This window comes from Periophthalmus magnuspinnatus, chromosome 17, assembly GCF_009829125.3.
Source record: "Periophthalmus magnuspinnatus isolate fPerMag1 chromosome 17, fPerMag1.2.pri, whole genome shotgun sequence".
Lineage (NCBI taxonomy): Eukaryota > Metazoa > Chordata > Actinopteri > Gobiiformes > Gobiidae > Periophthalmus > Periophthalmus magnuspinnatus.
Genome location: NC_047142.1, coordinates 19,159,206 through 19,177,461, shown reverse-complemented (window position 1 = coordinate 19,177,461; position 18,256 = coordinate 19,159,206). Strand labels below are relative to the sequence as shown.

The 18,256-nt window shown below is 37.5% G+C and overlaps 1 protein-coding gene across 6 annotated transcripts in view; it reads right to left on the bottom strand.

Annotated features, from left to right (window-relative positions):
- Positions 1-5,120, bottom strand: part of myo9b (myosin IXb) — a 35,598-nt gene extending 30,478 nt beyond the window's left edge. For 2 of the 6 annotated variants that reach the window (XM_033982287.2, XM_055228322.1), the window contains exons 1-2: positions 4,821-5,120; positions 2,056-2,861 (exon numbers count right to left, since the gene is read on the bottom strand). In XM_033982287.2, coding sequence (XP_033838178.1) covers positions 2,056-2,832 — 777 coding nt within the window. In that variant the 5' untranslated portion in view covers positions 2,833-2,861; positions 4,821-5,120. Of the gene's footprint in view, positions 1-2,055; positions 2,862-4,602 lie in introns of all 6 variants that reach the window. The other 4 variants (XM_033982286.2, XM_033982288.2, XM_055228323.1 and 1 more) reach the window with 4 other exon arrangements.
- Positions 5,121-18,256: the final 13,136 nt, after the last annotated feature.

Genomic DNA, 18,256 nt, shown 5'->3' with positions numbered 1-18,256 from the left:
GTTATTTGACCTTGTTTCTTATCGCTTCAAATGCTTGTAATACTTTACCGACGACAACAAACTGAAATTGAGTTGCTCATTTACAGCCAACCCAACAATCCCACAGGTGGAAACTGACTCTCAGTAATGACAAATGATTCCCATTTTACCTGCTCATACGTTCAGTTGAGTGGGTGATTTCGAGTCAAGCAACTTTGTGATGAAACTGAAGTAGTGTTTTTTGGCCCAGTAAAACAAACTGTTTCACAATCTGCACTGTTAACTATGCACACTAAGACTGAGTCTCCTACACAAGAAAAACGCACACAGAAAAAAAACAAATTACAACATGTGGCATCAAACAAATGCTAGATAAAATTCTGCTAAAGCATTAATAAATTTTGGTTTCATTTTTGGTAATACCCCTTTTCTTGTTTATCCCTGGTTTGGCCCTGGTTTGGCCCTGGTTTGGCCCTGGTTTGGCCCTGGTTTGGCCCTGGTTTGGCCCTGGTTTGGCCCTGGTTTGGCCCTGGTTTGGCCCTGGTTTGGCCCTAGTTTGGCCCTAGTTTTGGCCCTAGTTTTGGCCCTAGTTTTGGCCCTAGTTTTGGCCCTGGTTTGGCCCTGGTTTGGCCCTGGTTTGGCCCTGGTTTGGCCCTGGTTTGGCCCTGGTTTGGCCCTGGTTTAGCCCTGGTTTAGCCCTTACTTTTCTTACTTTTATTAGATTATTACTTGGGCCAAATCAACAGTACTATACATGGGATTGTGAATAACAAATCAGGCTTTAAAAACACAAAGGAGCCCCATGGATTACAGTAGTTTGTTGACATTGACTACATGATGATTATACAGCAGGGTAAAAGTTCAAAAATGTGCTCTGGGAATGCTGCAAATGAATTCCCCTATGGGATCAAAAGTCGAAATGAATGTTATGATATTTGTATCTCGCTAATGATAGGAATGTGCTAAAAGATGCCTGTAAATGTCATGGTTAAGGTTCAAGTCTAGTACAATATGTGAATGGGCTATAACATTAACTACAAATGGACAGAAATATGACTTTAGTACAGATTACACTACACATTTTGGTCTGTATTTGAGGTAATTTTTTATCTGTTTTAATTAAATACTATGTTTTGTATATCTCCAAAACATCAATTGTGAGTTTATATAATATGTTTGCCTATAGCTCCCACCTCACCCAATTACAGGCCTTTAAATTATGTAACGTAACAACTTGTATGAACTGTGCTGACAATTAGTGACGGTGCATAACTCCATGTAACACTTGCCACAAAGCTTCTCAAATACCTCCACGATTACTCCGACAGATAAACCACAAGCCAAGTTAAGTTCAGCTATGTACCATTAGACAAACCACCAAAAGAAGGAATGTATATTTGTCTAGGTATTTCATTAGCAACAAAAACACCTGTAATTGAATAAATCGATGTTGATTACTTTAACCGCTTACTGTGGCACATTCAAAGCAGCACATTCAGTAACATCTCCATGGAAACAAGTTGTTAGCAGGACTATCACTATTAGAGCTGCATAACAGTTAAAGGTCTAGGTTGTGAGCGCAATTCCCAACTCAGACATTTTGCTGAATGTCTCTCCCTACTCTCTACGCCCATGTAACACTGCTGACTCTTCTCACAATTAAAAACATGCAATGAAAAAACCCACACAATTAAATGGGCGCAATTAGCAAATAGCAATATTAAGGTCATAAAATAAAATGTCCTATTATGTGATTAAAATATTTTTGGAACTGCAGTCTCTGTAGTTTAGACCTCTATAAACATCTGCTAAATTTCTTGTATTATTTCAGCTTACTTAATGTTGAAAATGACATTCTATTGTCTAAAGAAAGAGTGTTTTAAATTATCATTGTGATATTGGGATCGGTGCTGAATATCGAGTCTATTCCCTAGTATCAAAATCAAGTTTGAAATTTTAGTACTGTGCAAACGCTACCACCTAAGCTATATGGCAAATCAACACACACTTTCAACATTTATCAGAAAAAAATGCAATTAACCATATCCCCAGAATGACCCAGCCCTTAAGTCTTACCTCCAACACTGGCGCTGCTCCAAGTATGATCCTCTCCAGTCCACTTGAGTAGGTCTGCTGGCTCAGAGCTGTCAGACAATGCACCAAAAAACTACAACTCTCCGTTTTTCCCGATCCACTCTCTCCAGAAATCACAATACACTGATTTGTTTGGCTATTTAGCATATTTCTATAGGCAGCCGCAGCTATAGCGAATATATGAGGACTGAGCTTACCCAGTGGCTGATTTTCATACATTTTGACATATTTTGGATTATAATAAACTGGTAGACACTTATTGGGGTTGATGGCAATTAGGATGTTGCCCGTATATGTGTAAATTTTGAGTTTGTAAAATCGTTCGCGGAGAGTTTGTGTAATACTGTCCTCTGTAATGTCAGTGAGGTTGCATAGATCATCATATTCTTCGCTACTGCTTTTGCCATTTGGGACTTCCTTTAGAATAAAGTAGTAGCCGTCAGTTTTAGGATGCCATTTTTGGGTTTTGGGGGGCCACAGAAGCACTAAATCCAATGGGAAATCGTCACAGTCCAGTTGTTTTTCCTCCTCATCAGTTTTCTTAACTTCTACCAGTTTATAGGACTGGTTTGAATCCAGGCCTAACATGAGCACTGCGTTTTTGATGACCGCTCGCGCCGTGTCTCCATGAGTGATCTGCAGGGGGCAGTAGGTAGTGGTGTCCTGGGCTGGTTGGGGATAGATCTGGACCACACGGGCCTCGGAGGGGCAGTGGTCCAGGGACCCGGGACGACTCAGAGCGCTCATCCTGTACCACATAGACCCACCTCAGCATCACACAGCACCCACTGCAAAAACACAATGGAATAATAAGAGAAGAAGAAGAAAGAAGGAAGAAAAGTAGACTGACAGTTTAAAGGTGCACTGTGTAACTTTTCTGGTGGACTGTCAGCTATCCTGCTTTTTTTCCATGGACATGTCACAGCTTTACTCAGAATGTTTCAACGTATGTCATTAGAAGTATCTATCTGGCATTTATTCAATTAAAGATGTTTTTATTCACTGGAAATCATTTGTTATTTTTTTTTCAAAATCTTTTAATTTTGAACACCCATAGAAAGACAGATTACACAGAAATATAGTTTAGTTGTCCCCATTTTTGTTTTTTTCCCCCAAACGCATAAGCACAGTATGGGAGAATTGTACAAAATACAAGCACATAAACATAGAAATATCATCCACCCTGTACAAGTGCTAAATAAATTAAATAAAAAATAAATAATAATAACAAAAAATAAATAAATAAATAAAATAAAGTAATAAATAATAATAATAAAAAAATAAAATAAAATAAAAATGTAAAAGTAAATGTAAATTAACATCCCCATCCCATCTCAGCCCAACATCTAGAGCACAAACAACCAATTAAGTATTCACAAATATAACAAACATAACAATAACAATATCGCAACAGCATGCATTCTTACTGAGAGCAGGGTTGCCTCTCCACAGATCTAACTTGGCCTAGTGATCATTGTGATCATTGGAATGTATCACGGTGTGTTTAGTGACACAACGTGATACATTCCAGGCAAAGCAACAACTTTTGAGCTTGTCGCTATGGAGACAAGCTGAAACGTTACACATTGCACTTTTAAAGAGCTACTTCTGGTCTTCAGTTGTACCTGTGAGTCAAGGCAGATCATAATTACATTTCAATATATTTACAAATGTTTAAGTCTTGTCGGAATATGTCCTGATTTAGCCCAGTTTCTCTCAATTGCTAAACTATCCTGGTTTAGTTCTGATTTAGACCAAAGTGAGAATCAGATTTAGAAACATTTAGTCAATTTTCACCATCACAAAGCACAAACTACATATAAACGCACACATACAAACTGTACTTATGTGAGAGTCTTTATAATATTCTAAGCTTCATCTATTGTATATCGCTTTAACAGGCTTTAGGGTCAAATTGTCTCCCCTCATTGTTCTGGTTAATACATGAATGCAGTGAAACCTGCTCGTATGTTCAGGAATATTTAATTATACTGTGCATGCAAAAGTGTATTCAATCTATGCTATATTTATATTTAAGAACATAAATGAGTCCTGGTCAATAGTTTTAGTCAAAAGTGTTTGCCCAAATGAACCTGGGGTTAGCCTGAATCAGGATAAAACACGTCTAAACCCACAATATAAAGTTTTAAAGGTGAACACAAGTGGATTATAAAAGAAATCTGAACCAGGATTAGTACTAGAAGTAAACCAGGACTAAACTAGGTCAACCATGCACCACAGGAGGGCTGTAATTAGGATTTAATTTGCTTCAAAACAGGTCTGAATAGGATTGAACAGAAAGGAGTAAGGACAAGTCTAGATTAGAACTAAACCAGAACAAAAACTGAAACCACTAATTAAAGGTATACTCTCTGATTTAGGCCTTGTTGCATTCCTTTAATACAAAATACACGTGCAGCCAACTTTTCTTGGAAGATGTAATGATAAAAGCTTATTAATTCAATCAATTTAGTACATTTCTTGCATTTTCCAGTATTTTCAATAAAAACAAGCAACAGGTATGTTCACCTTTTACTTTGTCAGTCCATCTTGCGCAGGGGAGCTCTTTATGACAGCGCAAAAGACACGAAAAAAAATGTAGCGCTCCGGTAAACAAACTTCACAACTTTAGGAAGAAAATCAGCGCGTTTTCAGCTCAAACAGACTCCGAAACCCCCTCCTCAACTCCAGGACTAAGTATTTCCACGTTTTATGGCAAAGATTAGTTCCTCAATCCGAAGTTTTACCTGAGAAAGTGGGATTACCGTCGCAGCACCCGCCGCCCTGCTCCAAAAAAAAGCTCCACTTCCTAGATTTCTCCACACCCTCCCTCCACACGAAGAGGTAAAAACAGATCTGATCATGTGAAATGTGAAAGGTAAAGCTTCAGGTCAAGTCCAGACGTGAGTAGAACAAAATGACAATGGGCATGAATTGGTGAAAAGGGGTGACTTGATTTAAACAATGCGCACACTTGATTAAATGTAAGAGTGCAGGACACGCGCCACGCTCCTTTTAATGAATGAAAGCAGTGTTCAAGCGCCCTCTGGTGGCAGCTGTGAGGAATGTACTTGGACGTCCAGAAATTACAGCGTGAATAGTTCAGGAAAAAGGATTTTAATTAAGAATAAACATACATGTAGACCTATAATATAATGGTTTTCAGTCTAAACAGTTCTGCAACAATAGTCATAAGTTGTATTCTAATCACACAAAGTCTGCAAAAAGACCTTTTATAACAAGGACAGTGGCATTAGTTAATTGAAATGTAAAAAAATAAAAATAAAAAACAAACGATTTTCAAAGATTTTTTATAACAAATACAGTGACATTGAAATTGAAATGTAAAAATAAATAAATAAATGAATAAATAAATACATAAAATAAATGATTTTCCTCAATAACACACTTTATTTGCAAACATTACCCATCTTGAAGCCTTCAGTCATCATATTTCAATCTTTATCTGGATGAAATATACACTCTCCCTGACCCCAATCTGCCACAGAACTAAAAAAAAAGACTTACCTTACTTACCCCCTGTTGGTTACACGATAAAGCTATGCACAGAGCCACTGCGCAATATGTTTGATTTATTTTAGCAAAATAGAAGTCCCACCCCAACATATTGCCATAGCTTGAACATATAGACATACAAAGGTAGTTTACATGATATTGAACCAGTAACCCTGAGCATAAGACAAGTATGATGAGTTTTCTGCTAGGAGTGACCCAAAGATTTTTTATACCAAATTTCATAAACTTCCAATAAAGTTAAGTCTGAAACTGCTGCTTTTGGTTTTGAATGGCAGATGTGAATTATTTATTGACATCACAAAGTCCACAGTAATAACTAATGCAAAGACAATACATTTATTTTGAGATGTTTTATTTTTTTTAGATTATTGTGCCAGTAAATATTGTCACAGCAAACCCAAATCCAACACAAAACTCCACAAGAATGGATGCTGCTTTAACCTGATGATGAAGCACTTTCTCATCTGTAATTGCTCCTCCATTGTCACTTTCGCTCTGACTGATGACGTGGTTTGGACATCTGGAAGGAGAAAAAACAACTCCAGGAGCTAAAGATAAACCAGAAATATGCAAGGGAAGGCAGAATGTTACAGAAAACGGGTGAGAACGTACGTGGTTATTTAGATATAAGAGCTATGTAGAAGAAAGATGATTACGAGGCAAAAATGAGACACTATTAAAACATATCCGTGTTAAATCAATATTGTAATTTGAATGGTCACAATTAGCATATTCCAAAGAACATTTATGTAAGTAACTTTATGATTTCCTCTGCAAAAAAACTAAATATTCTATCATGTGTGAAACCTGCTAACCCTGTAGTTAGACCTTTTAGAGTTTTAGCAGATCATGTTTCAGTTTTCTCTAAATGTCAGTGCTTCTTAAGTTTGAATTGTGAATAATGGTTTTAAATATTCATTATTAATACATAACTACTCCGTCCAAGTAAAAAAAAAAGTATAATATTGAACATTTTACAACATGCATATTTAGAAAACCGAATCATTTGAACACCCTATTTATTCTCTGAAAATTGACAAAAGAGTGTTAATTATTGTTATAATTCATCAAATGCATGTGTCAATAATCCATTTTGTTGCATATGTCCACTCCAGTGTAACATAACATTTGCTGAGGTGCCATTTTGTGTCCTCAATTCAGTGGAGTCTGCGGAGGCCGTGACAGCTTGTTACACAGTGAATGATGGACATGTAGCTCGATGTGTGTAAAGTTTATTCAGCACAAATCAAGAGACGCATCAGGAAAGCAAATTGTGCTCAACCAATGTATAATTTTACTATAGAACAATAGATCATAGGTGCAGCATAAGGCATAGACACTCAAACACACTCAAACACACCCCAACACACACAAACACACCCCAACACACACAAACACACCCCAACACACTCAAACACACCCCAACACACTCAAACACACTCAAACACACTCAGTCACAATAAGTGGTTTGTAAAGCAGTAGTAGATATCTTAAAGGTATCACAGTATGACATTAAACCTATATTTTACAGAATTACACGTGTTTTTATTAACAATGAAATATCTTGGGTTTCAGAATGACAAAAGTAGGAGTGTTACCATAGCAATTAACAATTTAAAACTAACTATTACATCTTTTGAATGGGTAAAGTCCTCAAAATTTTGCATATAACGGAAAGCTGAAACTCATAAATACAACTAAGCGATAACATCTCTATGGAGACAAGCAGGTAGCAGACTTCCCAACAGAAAAGTTACATAATGCACCTTTAGCATAACTCAGGGCACAGTTATTTGAGTTGACATTTTGAACATTGATTTATTGAAACAGCTTGTTATTTCTGCTGAAGTCCTGTAGGTGACACCCTTGTTCCTGCTGGACTGAGCCAGTTCTGCTTTAGACACACTGAATCCAGTTCAGTAGGCACGAGAATGACAACCTGTCAAATCACTCACCAAAGAAAACCCATTATATACAACGTGATTTTATTTTAATGTCACTCACTCTCTATTTCATTCATTTAAATATATGATCTTTACAAAATTGCAAAGTATTGACAACATGATTTTAAACAGAACATTATTGCAATCATAGATACATAATTTAATACTACTACTACTACTACTATTACTACTACTGCTACTAAAAACAATGATATTTTTTGGCTTTCTCCATCCCCTCAGTTTTTGTTGTGTACTTGTATGTCCATATGTGTCACTCTTTCATGTCAGACACTGAACTTAGCCACTGTGAACAGTCCTCAGAGTTCAGTGCTCACCAATGAACTAAGTCCTGCATCTTCAGAAAAGTCTTTCTGCTCCAAACAGCTCAAAGTCCCAATAGCAGTCGCCTCACATGAAGGGTTGTACAAAACAGTTCATTTAATTAACAGAAACGGACAAATGACAAGCAGATTGACCAATTTACAGGAAACAAGCAAATGTCCATAGACCCTCCTTCTCTACAAAAATTAGGCATTCAGTTCTGAACAGAAAAAATGGGCATGTCCAAGAATTTTTGACAAGGTGCAAGTTGTGATAAAAAGTACTATAACTGTACTAATAATAGTATGAACACACATGAAACTTCATTGTGTTATGCATCCTCCACATTTCTATGTTTTAACACAATATTACCCATGTCCCAGTTCTGGTGGTAGAACATATTGACTTGGTTTGACAGTAAGTAAAATTAAGACCACACATTGGCATTCTGAACTGTGCAATTTATGAAGCAATTTATGTTTAAAGCCAAGTTCAAAATGTAACTAGTTCAGGGTGACCCAAATCCTTAACAGTACCATTTAGAGTGTTAGCTGTGGTGTTAAGTTTCACTGGTCCTGGTTTACGTTTGGTCTCAGATACTCAAGGCCTGAGGACATAGCTCAGTCTCAGTGCTTACTCCAACAGCAAAGTCATGACATCACAGATCTGCCAAAACAAGCAAATATTCAAGCTAAACCCATGTAATACTTAACACGATCAGAAGGGAAACGCACTTTATTCTATAGTTATGATTTAGGTCCGGTTGAATCCAAGACCTGAGTTAGTCCTGGGTTAGGTCTATCCTCGTCCTGGTCAAGTTATAACTTTTTAAATTCTAGGTTAGTTGAGATTTTAACCCAGATAAGGATCAGTTCTAACTTACAATGCTGTTTGTAGTGAGAAAAATAAATCAAGAATGACAAAATAGCAAATGTGATGAAATCTGAATTGCATTACGTGAATTAGCCCCAGTCTTCAAATAAGTTATATTTAATTTACAGTAATAAGCAAATTCTAACTTTTTTGGCCGCAAACTGCAACTTGAAATAACAACTGACTATTTATCTAGTAGTGCCAATACAAAAATGACTATATTAACTTTGATACAATAATATTATAATGGCTTAATGTTGCACTAACTAACTTCGAAAATACTTTAAAAACTCTATTTACCTTGACCAATAACGTACAAAAAGAACCACCTAAAAGATTTTCTCACTCTTACTATGTCTCCAAAATGACAAAAACAGGCCCGTAGCAAGAGTAGCTTCAAGCGTATCATGTCTTGCTAGCGTTACCTGATCTGTGTTGCCATTATGTCATTTTTCAGCCTGGTTTAAAGAAGAAAAGCCACCTGCAGCCTTTGTCACGCCGGCTCACTCTCGCCATGTCCTCTTCCAAGTGGGATAGAGGACAGCCACCCAAAATACAGGAAACTCAGTGAACACTGTCTCCAAAATGGGGGTAGGGCTATAGACAATATATCAGAAATGTATTATCATTATTATTATTAAAAATGTTAAGCAACACTTTATAGTAACTGCACTTAATTAACCACAATCAAGACATCATTCATTTGTTCATTACGGTTTATTACAAATGACTCAGGATTAGTAGCTACTTTTTAATACACTAACACCTTAAGTATATAGCTGAGTATATAGTTCTTAATAAAATAAAAATATCTACTCATTATTAATTAATTAACACTTGTGTTGTCTAGTCCTTTTTATAAACTTCTGAGTTAATCCCAGTTTTGATTCTGGTTTAATTGTTTAACTCTGCACTTTGTCACTTTTCTATGTCCGCCACCTGCTTTTCTCCATAAAGATGTTTATCACCACCAGAGCACATTAGGTCTGATCTATGGAGAGGCGTCCCCACTCACATAAGAATGCATGTTATTCAAGGAACTGTAGCAAACACAAGAAAAGTTACATAGTTCATAGAGGTTTTATGATTTAGCTTAGCTTGCATTTAAACAGGAATCCACTTCCCTGGTTTAGTCCTGGTTTAGTCTTGGTTAAGTCTAGGTTTAGTCCTGGTTCAGTCCTGGTTTAGTCCTGGTTTAGTCCTGGTTTAGTCTTGGTTAAGTCTAGGTTTAGTCATTGTTTGGTCCTGGTTTTGTCCTGGTTTAATCCTGGTTTAGTCCTGGTTTGGTCCTGGTTTAGTCCTGGTTTGGTCCTGTCTGTGTTTTCATTTAATCCTGATTGAGGCCTGAGGTTGTGCTGGTTAAATCCTGATTTACTCCTGATCAAGTACTCACAGTTCCAGCGCTGCTCCGGTCGTCCCCTGAGTATGAGGTGTAGATGGAGAGGAGCGAGCGAAGGAGGTGCAGAGAAACAGGGCGGTCCCAGGATGGAGAGAGGAGAGAGGGAAGGGGGTGAGAAAGAGAGAAAGGGAGGAATGACAGAGACAGGAGAGAAGAAAGGGAAGGGTGAGGAGAGGAGGGTAGAGAGGGAGGAATGAAAGAAAGAAAGAGGGATGGGTGAGGGGGGCAAAAAGAGAATGGAGTGAGGAGAGAGAGGGGGGTGAGAGAGAGTGGGAAGAAAGGGGGTAGAAAGGAGAGAAGAAAAGGAGAGAGGGGAAGTAGAGGAGGGATAGAGCAGAGAAAGCGAAAAAGAGAGAAGAGAGAGGGAGGGGCAAGAGGGGGAGAGAGACAGAAGTAGAGAGAAAAGAAGATGTGTATGAGAGATGGGGGAAAAGGGGAAGAAAGAAGATAAATATGGGATAGTAAGAAGTAGACAGAGGGAAAAGGCGAGTGGGGGTGAAAGAGGGAAGACAGACAGACAGAAAAAGAAAGAGTGAAGGGGGAGGGGGACATGCGGGACAGGTGTGGAATGTACTTGCTCCATGGGACAGTGTGGGCGTGTTTACCTCAGTGACTCATCAGGGTCAGAGTCAGATATGAAATATAATAAAGTAGTGGAAGAGGTGATTTATTACTCATTAAAATGTACTCGCTTTGACTCTCCACTCTGTGTGTGCACTGTAGCTTTAAGACCAAAATGCCCCTGAAGTGTAATATTGTACAATTAAAACTGATTCCTGCTCAAATATAGCACTTTTTTTGACATTGCTTTAAATATTTTAGTAGTTTTAGTTAACACTTACATTTTTACGTGCTTTATGTGACAATTGTGCACTTCTGTAATTGTGAAAATGCAGTAGGCAAAGTGTATCTCTAATCTCCTGCATGAATAGTCCTCCTGAATACATATAAACACGTTAACATATTTTTGTCATGAACTACTTTAAAGGTACAGTATATGTAAAGTTCTGGAGCTGGTATTTCACCTGCCTGATTCCATGGATACTGAATATTTAAACCATACTTGGTAATATTCTCCAAGGAGCTAAGTATTATACCATAGTGTGGAATATTACAGGAGAAGAAACAATATTTCCATGGAAGTAAAGTAAGCAGGAGGAGACCCGCCTTCAAGCCAAATAAGGTATGTGGAGATTAAAGCCTGCTCAGAGTAAGGATGCATATTTTCAGTGCAATGAACACACCCAAAATGAAAAAAACATGCTTTTATTCTAGTTTTTGGCTAAGAGTTACATACTGTGACTTTAAATATACGTAACCCGCACTCTTACTAGTTTAGAAAAAGGAACACAACTCACAACTATACGTGATTATTGTCATCAGTAAAAGCAACATTGTATTTGAACATGTAAATAGGTTATGTTTATGTTTACCCTCCCTTTAAATATTTACAGCACTAAGCAGAGTCCCTGGTCCTGTCCCACACGTGTTGTCCTCCTGTCCATCGTCGCACCCTCTTCTTTGGGACAGTTGTTTTGATGGGACCGTTGTAAGATGATCCTGCTATTAGCTCCGTCTCGGTACCGGGCTGTGTGTGCTTGTTTTTCTACCTAATAGCTCCTCTCTGCACCCCTAATGCGCCCACTCCACTCAGTACAAGGGAAAGCTGTGAAACCCAAGATCACAAACTCAGGCCAAAACAATTACAGCCTTGAATTCAGCCAAATTCACTTAACACTGGAGGAAATGTGTTCTGTGCTTGTTTAGACTTAGACAAAACACTCCTTTACCCACATCCGCTGTATGAAATATTAGGATGGCACCTGCTCTGTACTGGCACTGCAGCATGATTTACAACTAGGCGGTAAAGAATGCATTAAGTAATTACATAAACAACTTAATGAAACAAAGAGCTAATTTTGTTTCAGAAATCTGTTAAATGGTCTGAACTTTGAATATTTATGGCTATACTTAAAGGTACAGTATGTAAAGTTAAAACCATAGATTACATGGAGGTAGATATATTTTATGCCATATTGTGGAAGATTATAGCCAAAGGAACAACAACACCCTCCTCCAGCCCAAATAAGAGTCAGGTTTGTGGAGATGCAAGCCCTCTCAGAGCAAGGACCATAGATTTTACGAAAATACATATGCAGTGGTCATTTTTGGTCATGACTGTATGTGGATAATGTAATTATTTGATGTTTCTGTATATAGTTTACTGAAGTAACATTTTAATCTAGTCTGAAATTAATTATGAGAAAAATAAATACAAATTCTGAAATACTGGTAGTAACAGTAATAATTATGGCACTGTATTAAATTAGTCATTATTCGAGTCTAATTTTAAAGAAACAGTGTACACATACTGCTATCTCCATTGGTCAGTTTGAAGCATTGGCAGTTGTATTGGACAACACCTTGGCATTTATCTGTGTAGCAGCTGCGTCACAATTGCATGTGTTGTGAAAGATTATTGTTTTGGGTTGAGACTCGGGCAGCTCTAAGGAGTGAAGCGACCTGTGAAACTGGATCTAGTTCAGTGATTGACCGAGCGCAGAGGACCATAGGGCATTAGTCCAATGTAAATGGTCCCTCTGGCTCTGATAGGGCCCAGTGTCAAATATAGCCTACTGTATGTGTGTGTGTGTGTGTGTGTGTGCGTGTGTGTGTGTTTGTGGGGTGTGTGTGTGTATGTGTGAGTGGTTGGGAATAAACAGTTAGACAGACTGATCTGAAGCCAAAACAAGTAGTGTGGTATATGCTACTTCAGGTCCAGAGGTGGGTTACATTCAGTTTTTTAATGAAATTGCCCTCTCCAGGTGGGTTGAGAATCCTTGTCCCAAGTGGAGGAGTTCAAGTATCTCGGGTCTAGTTCATGTTCACTGTGTCTGCAGTGTCTGCACTGATGCGGTCGCTGTATTGGATGTTGTAGTAAAGAAGGAGCTGAGTTGAAAGGCAAAGCTCTCAATTTCTACCTTCACCTATGGTCATGAACTTTGGACTATGACTGAAAGGACAATATCAAGGACACAAGTGGTTGAAATAAATTTTATTCACAGGGGGCCTGGGCACTCCCTTAGAGATAGAAGGAGGAGCTCAGTCAGATGGGAGGAACTCTGAGTAAAGCTGCTGCTTCAACACTGAGAAGAGCATACTGAGGAGGCTCATGCACCTGTTCTGAATACCTCCTGGATGCCTCCCTGGAGAGTTACTCTGGGGGAAAACCCAGGAATGGATGGATACTTCTCTGAGTAGTTTTCATGCTCCATGCTCTTATTTCTAGTTGAATTACATGTTATAATCTTTCTTTTGTTGTTTGTTTACCCGCTTTACATATTCTATCTACTTCTTTTATGCTTTCCTGTCCCAGATGGTGTTGTAGCATATCTTGTAGGCTGCTTGAGGAAAGATTATTATTATTCCCCAGTTATATCAGTTTCCATTGTAAATAAATCACAATAGAAACAAATAAGTTAGCCTGCATCTAGCTCTGTCCTATCATGGAGGAATTATGTTGCAGATATTCGCTTTTCAAGTTTTATTTAGGGCTGGTGGTGACTGGTGTTTCTCTATAAAAATGAAATAAACAATACTAAACCATGTGTTTATGGTTAAAATAAAATCAATAGTTTTATCATCATAGCTGTTCTCATATTGCACTTGAAGTTGATGAAGCAGGCAGTTTAGGCTAAATAGAAATAGCCAGTTGCATGAGTATTAATTGAATATTGAATAGTTGGCATGCCTTTTAGTATGCTTAAATCAATTATGATCATTCGTTTTCTTCAGAACTTTTGATTGACTTGAATACTTGTTTTGCATATCTCCTCCTTTAAGTACAGTCCATAACCACTAGGGGGAGTTGTAACATAATAAAAATCCCCTTAAAATACAACCATCTTCACTCCAGTTTTGTCAGAAACAAGTCTTGCAGCAAATTACATTGTGTTTTTTTCTATTCATCTTGACTATGATCCACCGAGGAAGCTATGATGTAATACAAACAGAGAGGTGATAAATGATCCAATTATGCTGACTACAACTGAGAATTCAAATTACAACAAAGGACCAGGATCAAAACTGCAACTATAAAAAGACAAGCAACGGTTAGCGAAGGGAAACATATAATTTTGGAGAGCACTGACACCAACACTTTTCTTCCTTACTGTCTGATGACTACTAGGAACTGTTTGAACTCTAATTTGCTGTTATACAAATCAACTTTTAAGGCTCTTTTGCTGCCCCCTACAGAATTTACATTCCTCTGCCATTTTCTAGCCCTCATCTCTAATGCTACAGATCTAATGGCATATGTTTAATTGATTTAAAGGTGCAATATGTATTTTTTCTTTTCAATTGCTGACATCCTTAAAAACATTACTGCAACCATCCTTACCTCTCCACAGATCTGACCTGTATCTTGTCTTCATGGCAACAGATGAAAATGTCAAAGGGCCTGTACCCTTTTTATTTGATCAAAATTTGGCTTGCCCCACAGCTGTTGTATTATATAAACAGCTACTGAGGTCTAAATATGTCCACTGTGTACTGTCTGCATCTAATTATAAAGTGTTTTATTGTCAGAATCACAAAGTGCACTTTTAACATACTAGTTGCTGCTAGGTTTACCTTGATTGCAAAGCTCCACTCTGGTCTTTGAAAGTTGTGAAATGCTCTTCTAAACTCATGAATAATTAGGATACTCAGAATGTATAAAGTAAGCCAGGATTAACTGTGTTTTTCACATTTTAAGACAGTAAAACTCTGGTACAGCACCTCTTAACCTCATATTATGAAACATTCCGGGCATGGAAATGAATAAGTGGTGGACTAGACAAAAAGTTACATATTGTCGTTTTAACATAGTAACATAGGACACGACCCATGCAGTATAGGCTTGCAACTGACTTATGACTTATTGTGACTGCTTTCATACTGCATATACATGATTAAAATCCCTTATCACAGTTTAACTTTAATGTTTTCCACTGAAATCCCACATGTCCTGCACAGCTGATGTGTTGTAGGCTTTGTGTGCAGCTCATGTGAAATGTGGTTGGCCGCACTGTCAGAAATCTTCCATTGTGTCAAATTTAGGTGAGAAAATGGAAGCAGAGCAAAAGTATTTAAAGAAACATGTGGGAACTTTAAAAATATACTCCTCCAGCCAAGAAAAGCTCTGTTCATTGTTGTTCTGCAAATAAAGTTTAAAGTAATTATAAGTTACGTGAAGTAGCTGAGGTTGGGTTAGATGTGGGTATAGAGTTACTCAAGTATACACTAACTCTGACCAACAAAATTGAACTTCTTCACATAGTTTTCTGACACCATACTTTTACTCCTTCTTGAGGAATATATTGTAAAGTGTAACATTACTCTTACTTGAGACAAAGTATTGGTTACTCCTCTAACTTTAAGTATATTACAAGTAACAAAAGCTTTATTAAATGATTTGAATGTTTGTGATAGAGACAGTCCTGATAATATGTAGTTTCTCTTTACCAAATTATGTGTTTTTGTCCTTTTATGAACTTCAAATGATGAATCAGATGTTACTTTTAAACAGTCATAATTACTCTTTCGTAACTATAAATTGCTGATTACAAATACAAATACTTTTTTACTTGAGTAATTTGTTGGACCACTATTTTGTACTTCTGCTTGAGTAACAATCTCTCAAAGTAACTGTACTCTTACTTACAAAATAGCCTCTTTTGTTGTGCATTTTAAAGAAAAGTTCCATCGTGCACCTTTTTTTAATTTTGCAAATAAAGGTTGAATTAAGTTTTTCTCATAACACCTGGAGAAAAAAACAAATCTACTAAATATGTCAAAGTAAAAATCATGACTACATACTGCATCTGTATTTTGTTTGTATATTAGCAGGAGAGGAGCAGGGCTATTTTGTGTAAAGTGGAGCCAATCTGACCTTTGACCTCAGAACGGTTTGACGTATTAAGGTACAGGGTGGATCAGGAGTGTGTTCAGACAAGAAGTACAATCCAGGAGTTTGCACATCTAACAGAGCATAGCCGCGAGCAGATGTCTTTGTAGCGCTGTGAAAAGAAGTGGGTCAGACTTTGAGATGAGTTAAGCCTGAAAAACAGTGTGTCCAAAGGCTTTTAATGTAACGGAGAGGAGATGTTGAGTTGGACAGATGCAGTGGCGGCTTCAAAGATTTGTCATAGAGGAGAAATGAGGGGGTCCAGATTATAACCTGTATTAGCTTATATGTATTGGACTATTTAGTTGATCATTTTTTTCTGCTAATTCTTGTACATAACGCTCCAGAGGCAAATTAAAGCCCCATCTGAATTGGTGGATATGTGTCATCATCAGCCGTGACAAGGACCATGTGAAATGATCAGGGAAGTTAGAAAGTAGTAAGGAAAAGAGGCATTATCCTTCCTTTCATAGCTCCTTTAGCATAGGAACCTCTGCAGTAAGGAGATATGAGGCATTTCACAATTCACTGCGCAGATCAAAGTGAAATTTGATCAATTACTAATTTACCAGTTAGGCTATACTCTGCAACAGGTTATGAAATCATTTCTTTTGCATAAATCAATGTAACAAACTATTAAGCAAAACTACTATAGCCACATCAGCCTGTTTGATTTTTACAGAAACGAAACTTAAAACCACATGACTAATACCGCTGTGATGAAAACATTGACTGTAAAGAAGAAATATTGAAATAATTATTCTAAGACTCAGATTCAGATCCACCTAAAGCAGTGATAACTCTTTCTCTTCTCTGCGCCTCACTCATCCTTGGTCCTTATTTTTGACCCCATGACATAGCTCTCAAAGGTCAAGGCAAAGAAGAAGGAATTAGAAGGAAGGACAAAGAAGGTTTGGATAAAGCCTTCGACTATGGCTGTGGTGTAAGCAAGGATTATAAGAAAATGTAACAAAAGCTCTGCACCCACCAGAACATTACAAAGAGAACTGTTATTTCCTGGTGTATTTTAGAGACTGTTTGTCTTGTAGCTTATCTGTTTTACATTAGCTTTTGTGATGCTGAGCCACTGCTACACTGCCAACCACAAAATACAGCACATTTATTTACAGTTTGCTTTTAATTCATCGTTTGAACAGTTAGATCCTGCTGTTATTAATTTTAATCTCTAGTAGAAGTGATGAAAAACATAACTTTGTTTTGCAGCACATGTCTCAAATGCCTCTGTATTTCACAGAACATTATATAAATTATGTAGAAAATGCATTTTGCATTTTGTTAGATCCATGATCACATTCTCCTCTCCGTGCCACATTACCATGGAAGTTCTTTTCCCATGGATCTATAATAAGAACTTTTAATTAATTTTATTATACTTCCTTGTCTTATCCATGTGCGTGACTGTTCTCACCCACTTTCTGCATACGGACAATCATACATCGGCTCTCTGCAGCCAACATTGGGGTGAGGCAGTTTGTGCACCAGAAAATGTTTAATTTGCTTTGAAAATATGTTTTAAAAATGTTCTTAAAGGCACACTATGTAACCTTCCTGCTTGATGGTCCACCACCTGCTTGTCCCCTTGGAGATGGTAATAGTTTTGGTGAAATGTTGTGCAGTACATAATGCCTTCACCAAGCTAAGTTACAGGTCAGGTCTGTGGAGAAGCAAGCCTGTTTGAACTAGGTCCACCTGTCTCCATGCATTAAACTTTCATTTTGCATTCATTTCATTACAGATGTTTTTAGTGTTAAAAGATACATTTAAACTTGGCTTGGCATCACCTGCTTGTCTCCCTGGAGATAAATAACTTTATTGCCATACTGTGGAACATTTCAGGACCAACATCTCCATGGGGACAAGCTGATGACTGACCTCCCATCAAAAAATATACACAATGCATCCTAATGTATGTTTTTTTTCTTCATTTTTTTTTTTTTTGGGGGTGTATTTTGTTCTATCCAAATTATTTGACCAAACTGGTAGAAATGGAGGACATTTGGTTTGTTCCTCTGGTGTTCTGGTTGAAAATGGTGCAGATGGCTCCAGAATGACAGCTTTTTGGCAAATTCAACCTCATCTGTGTCTTCTTCAAAGGCTTGAGCAAGTCTTTATTTAAACGTCCAATTCACTGTGAGAAAA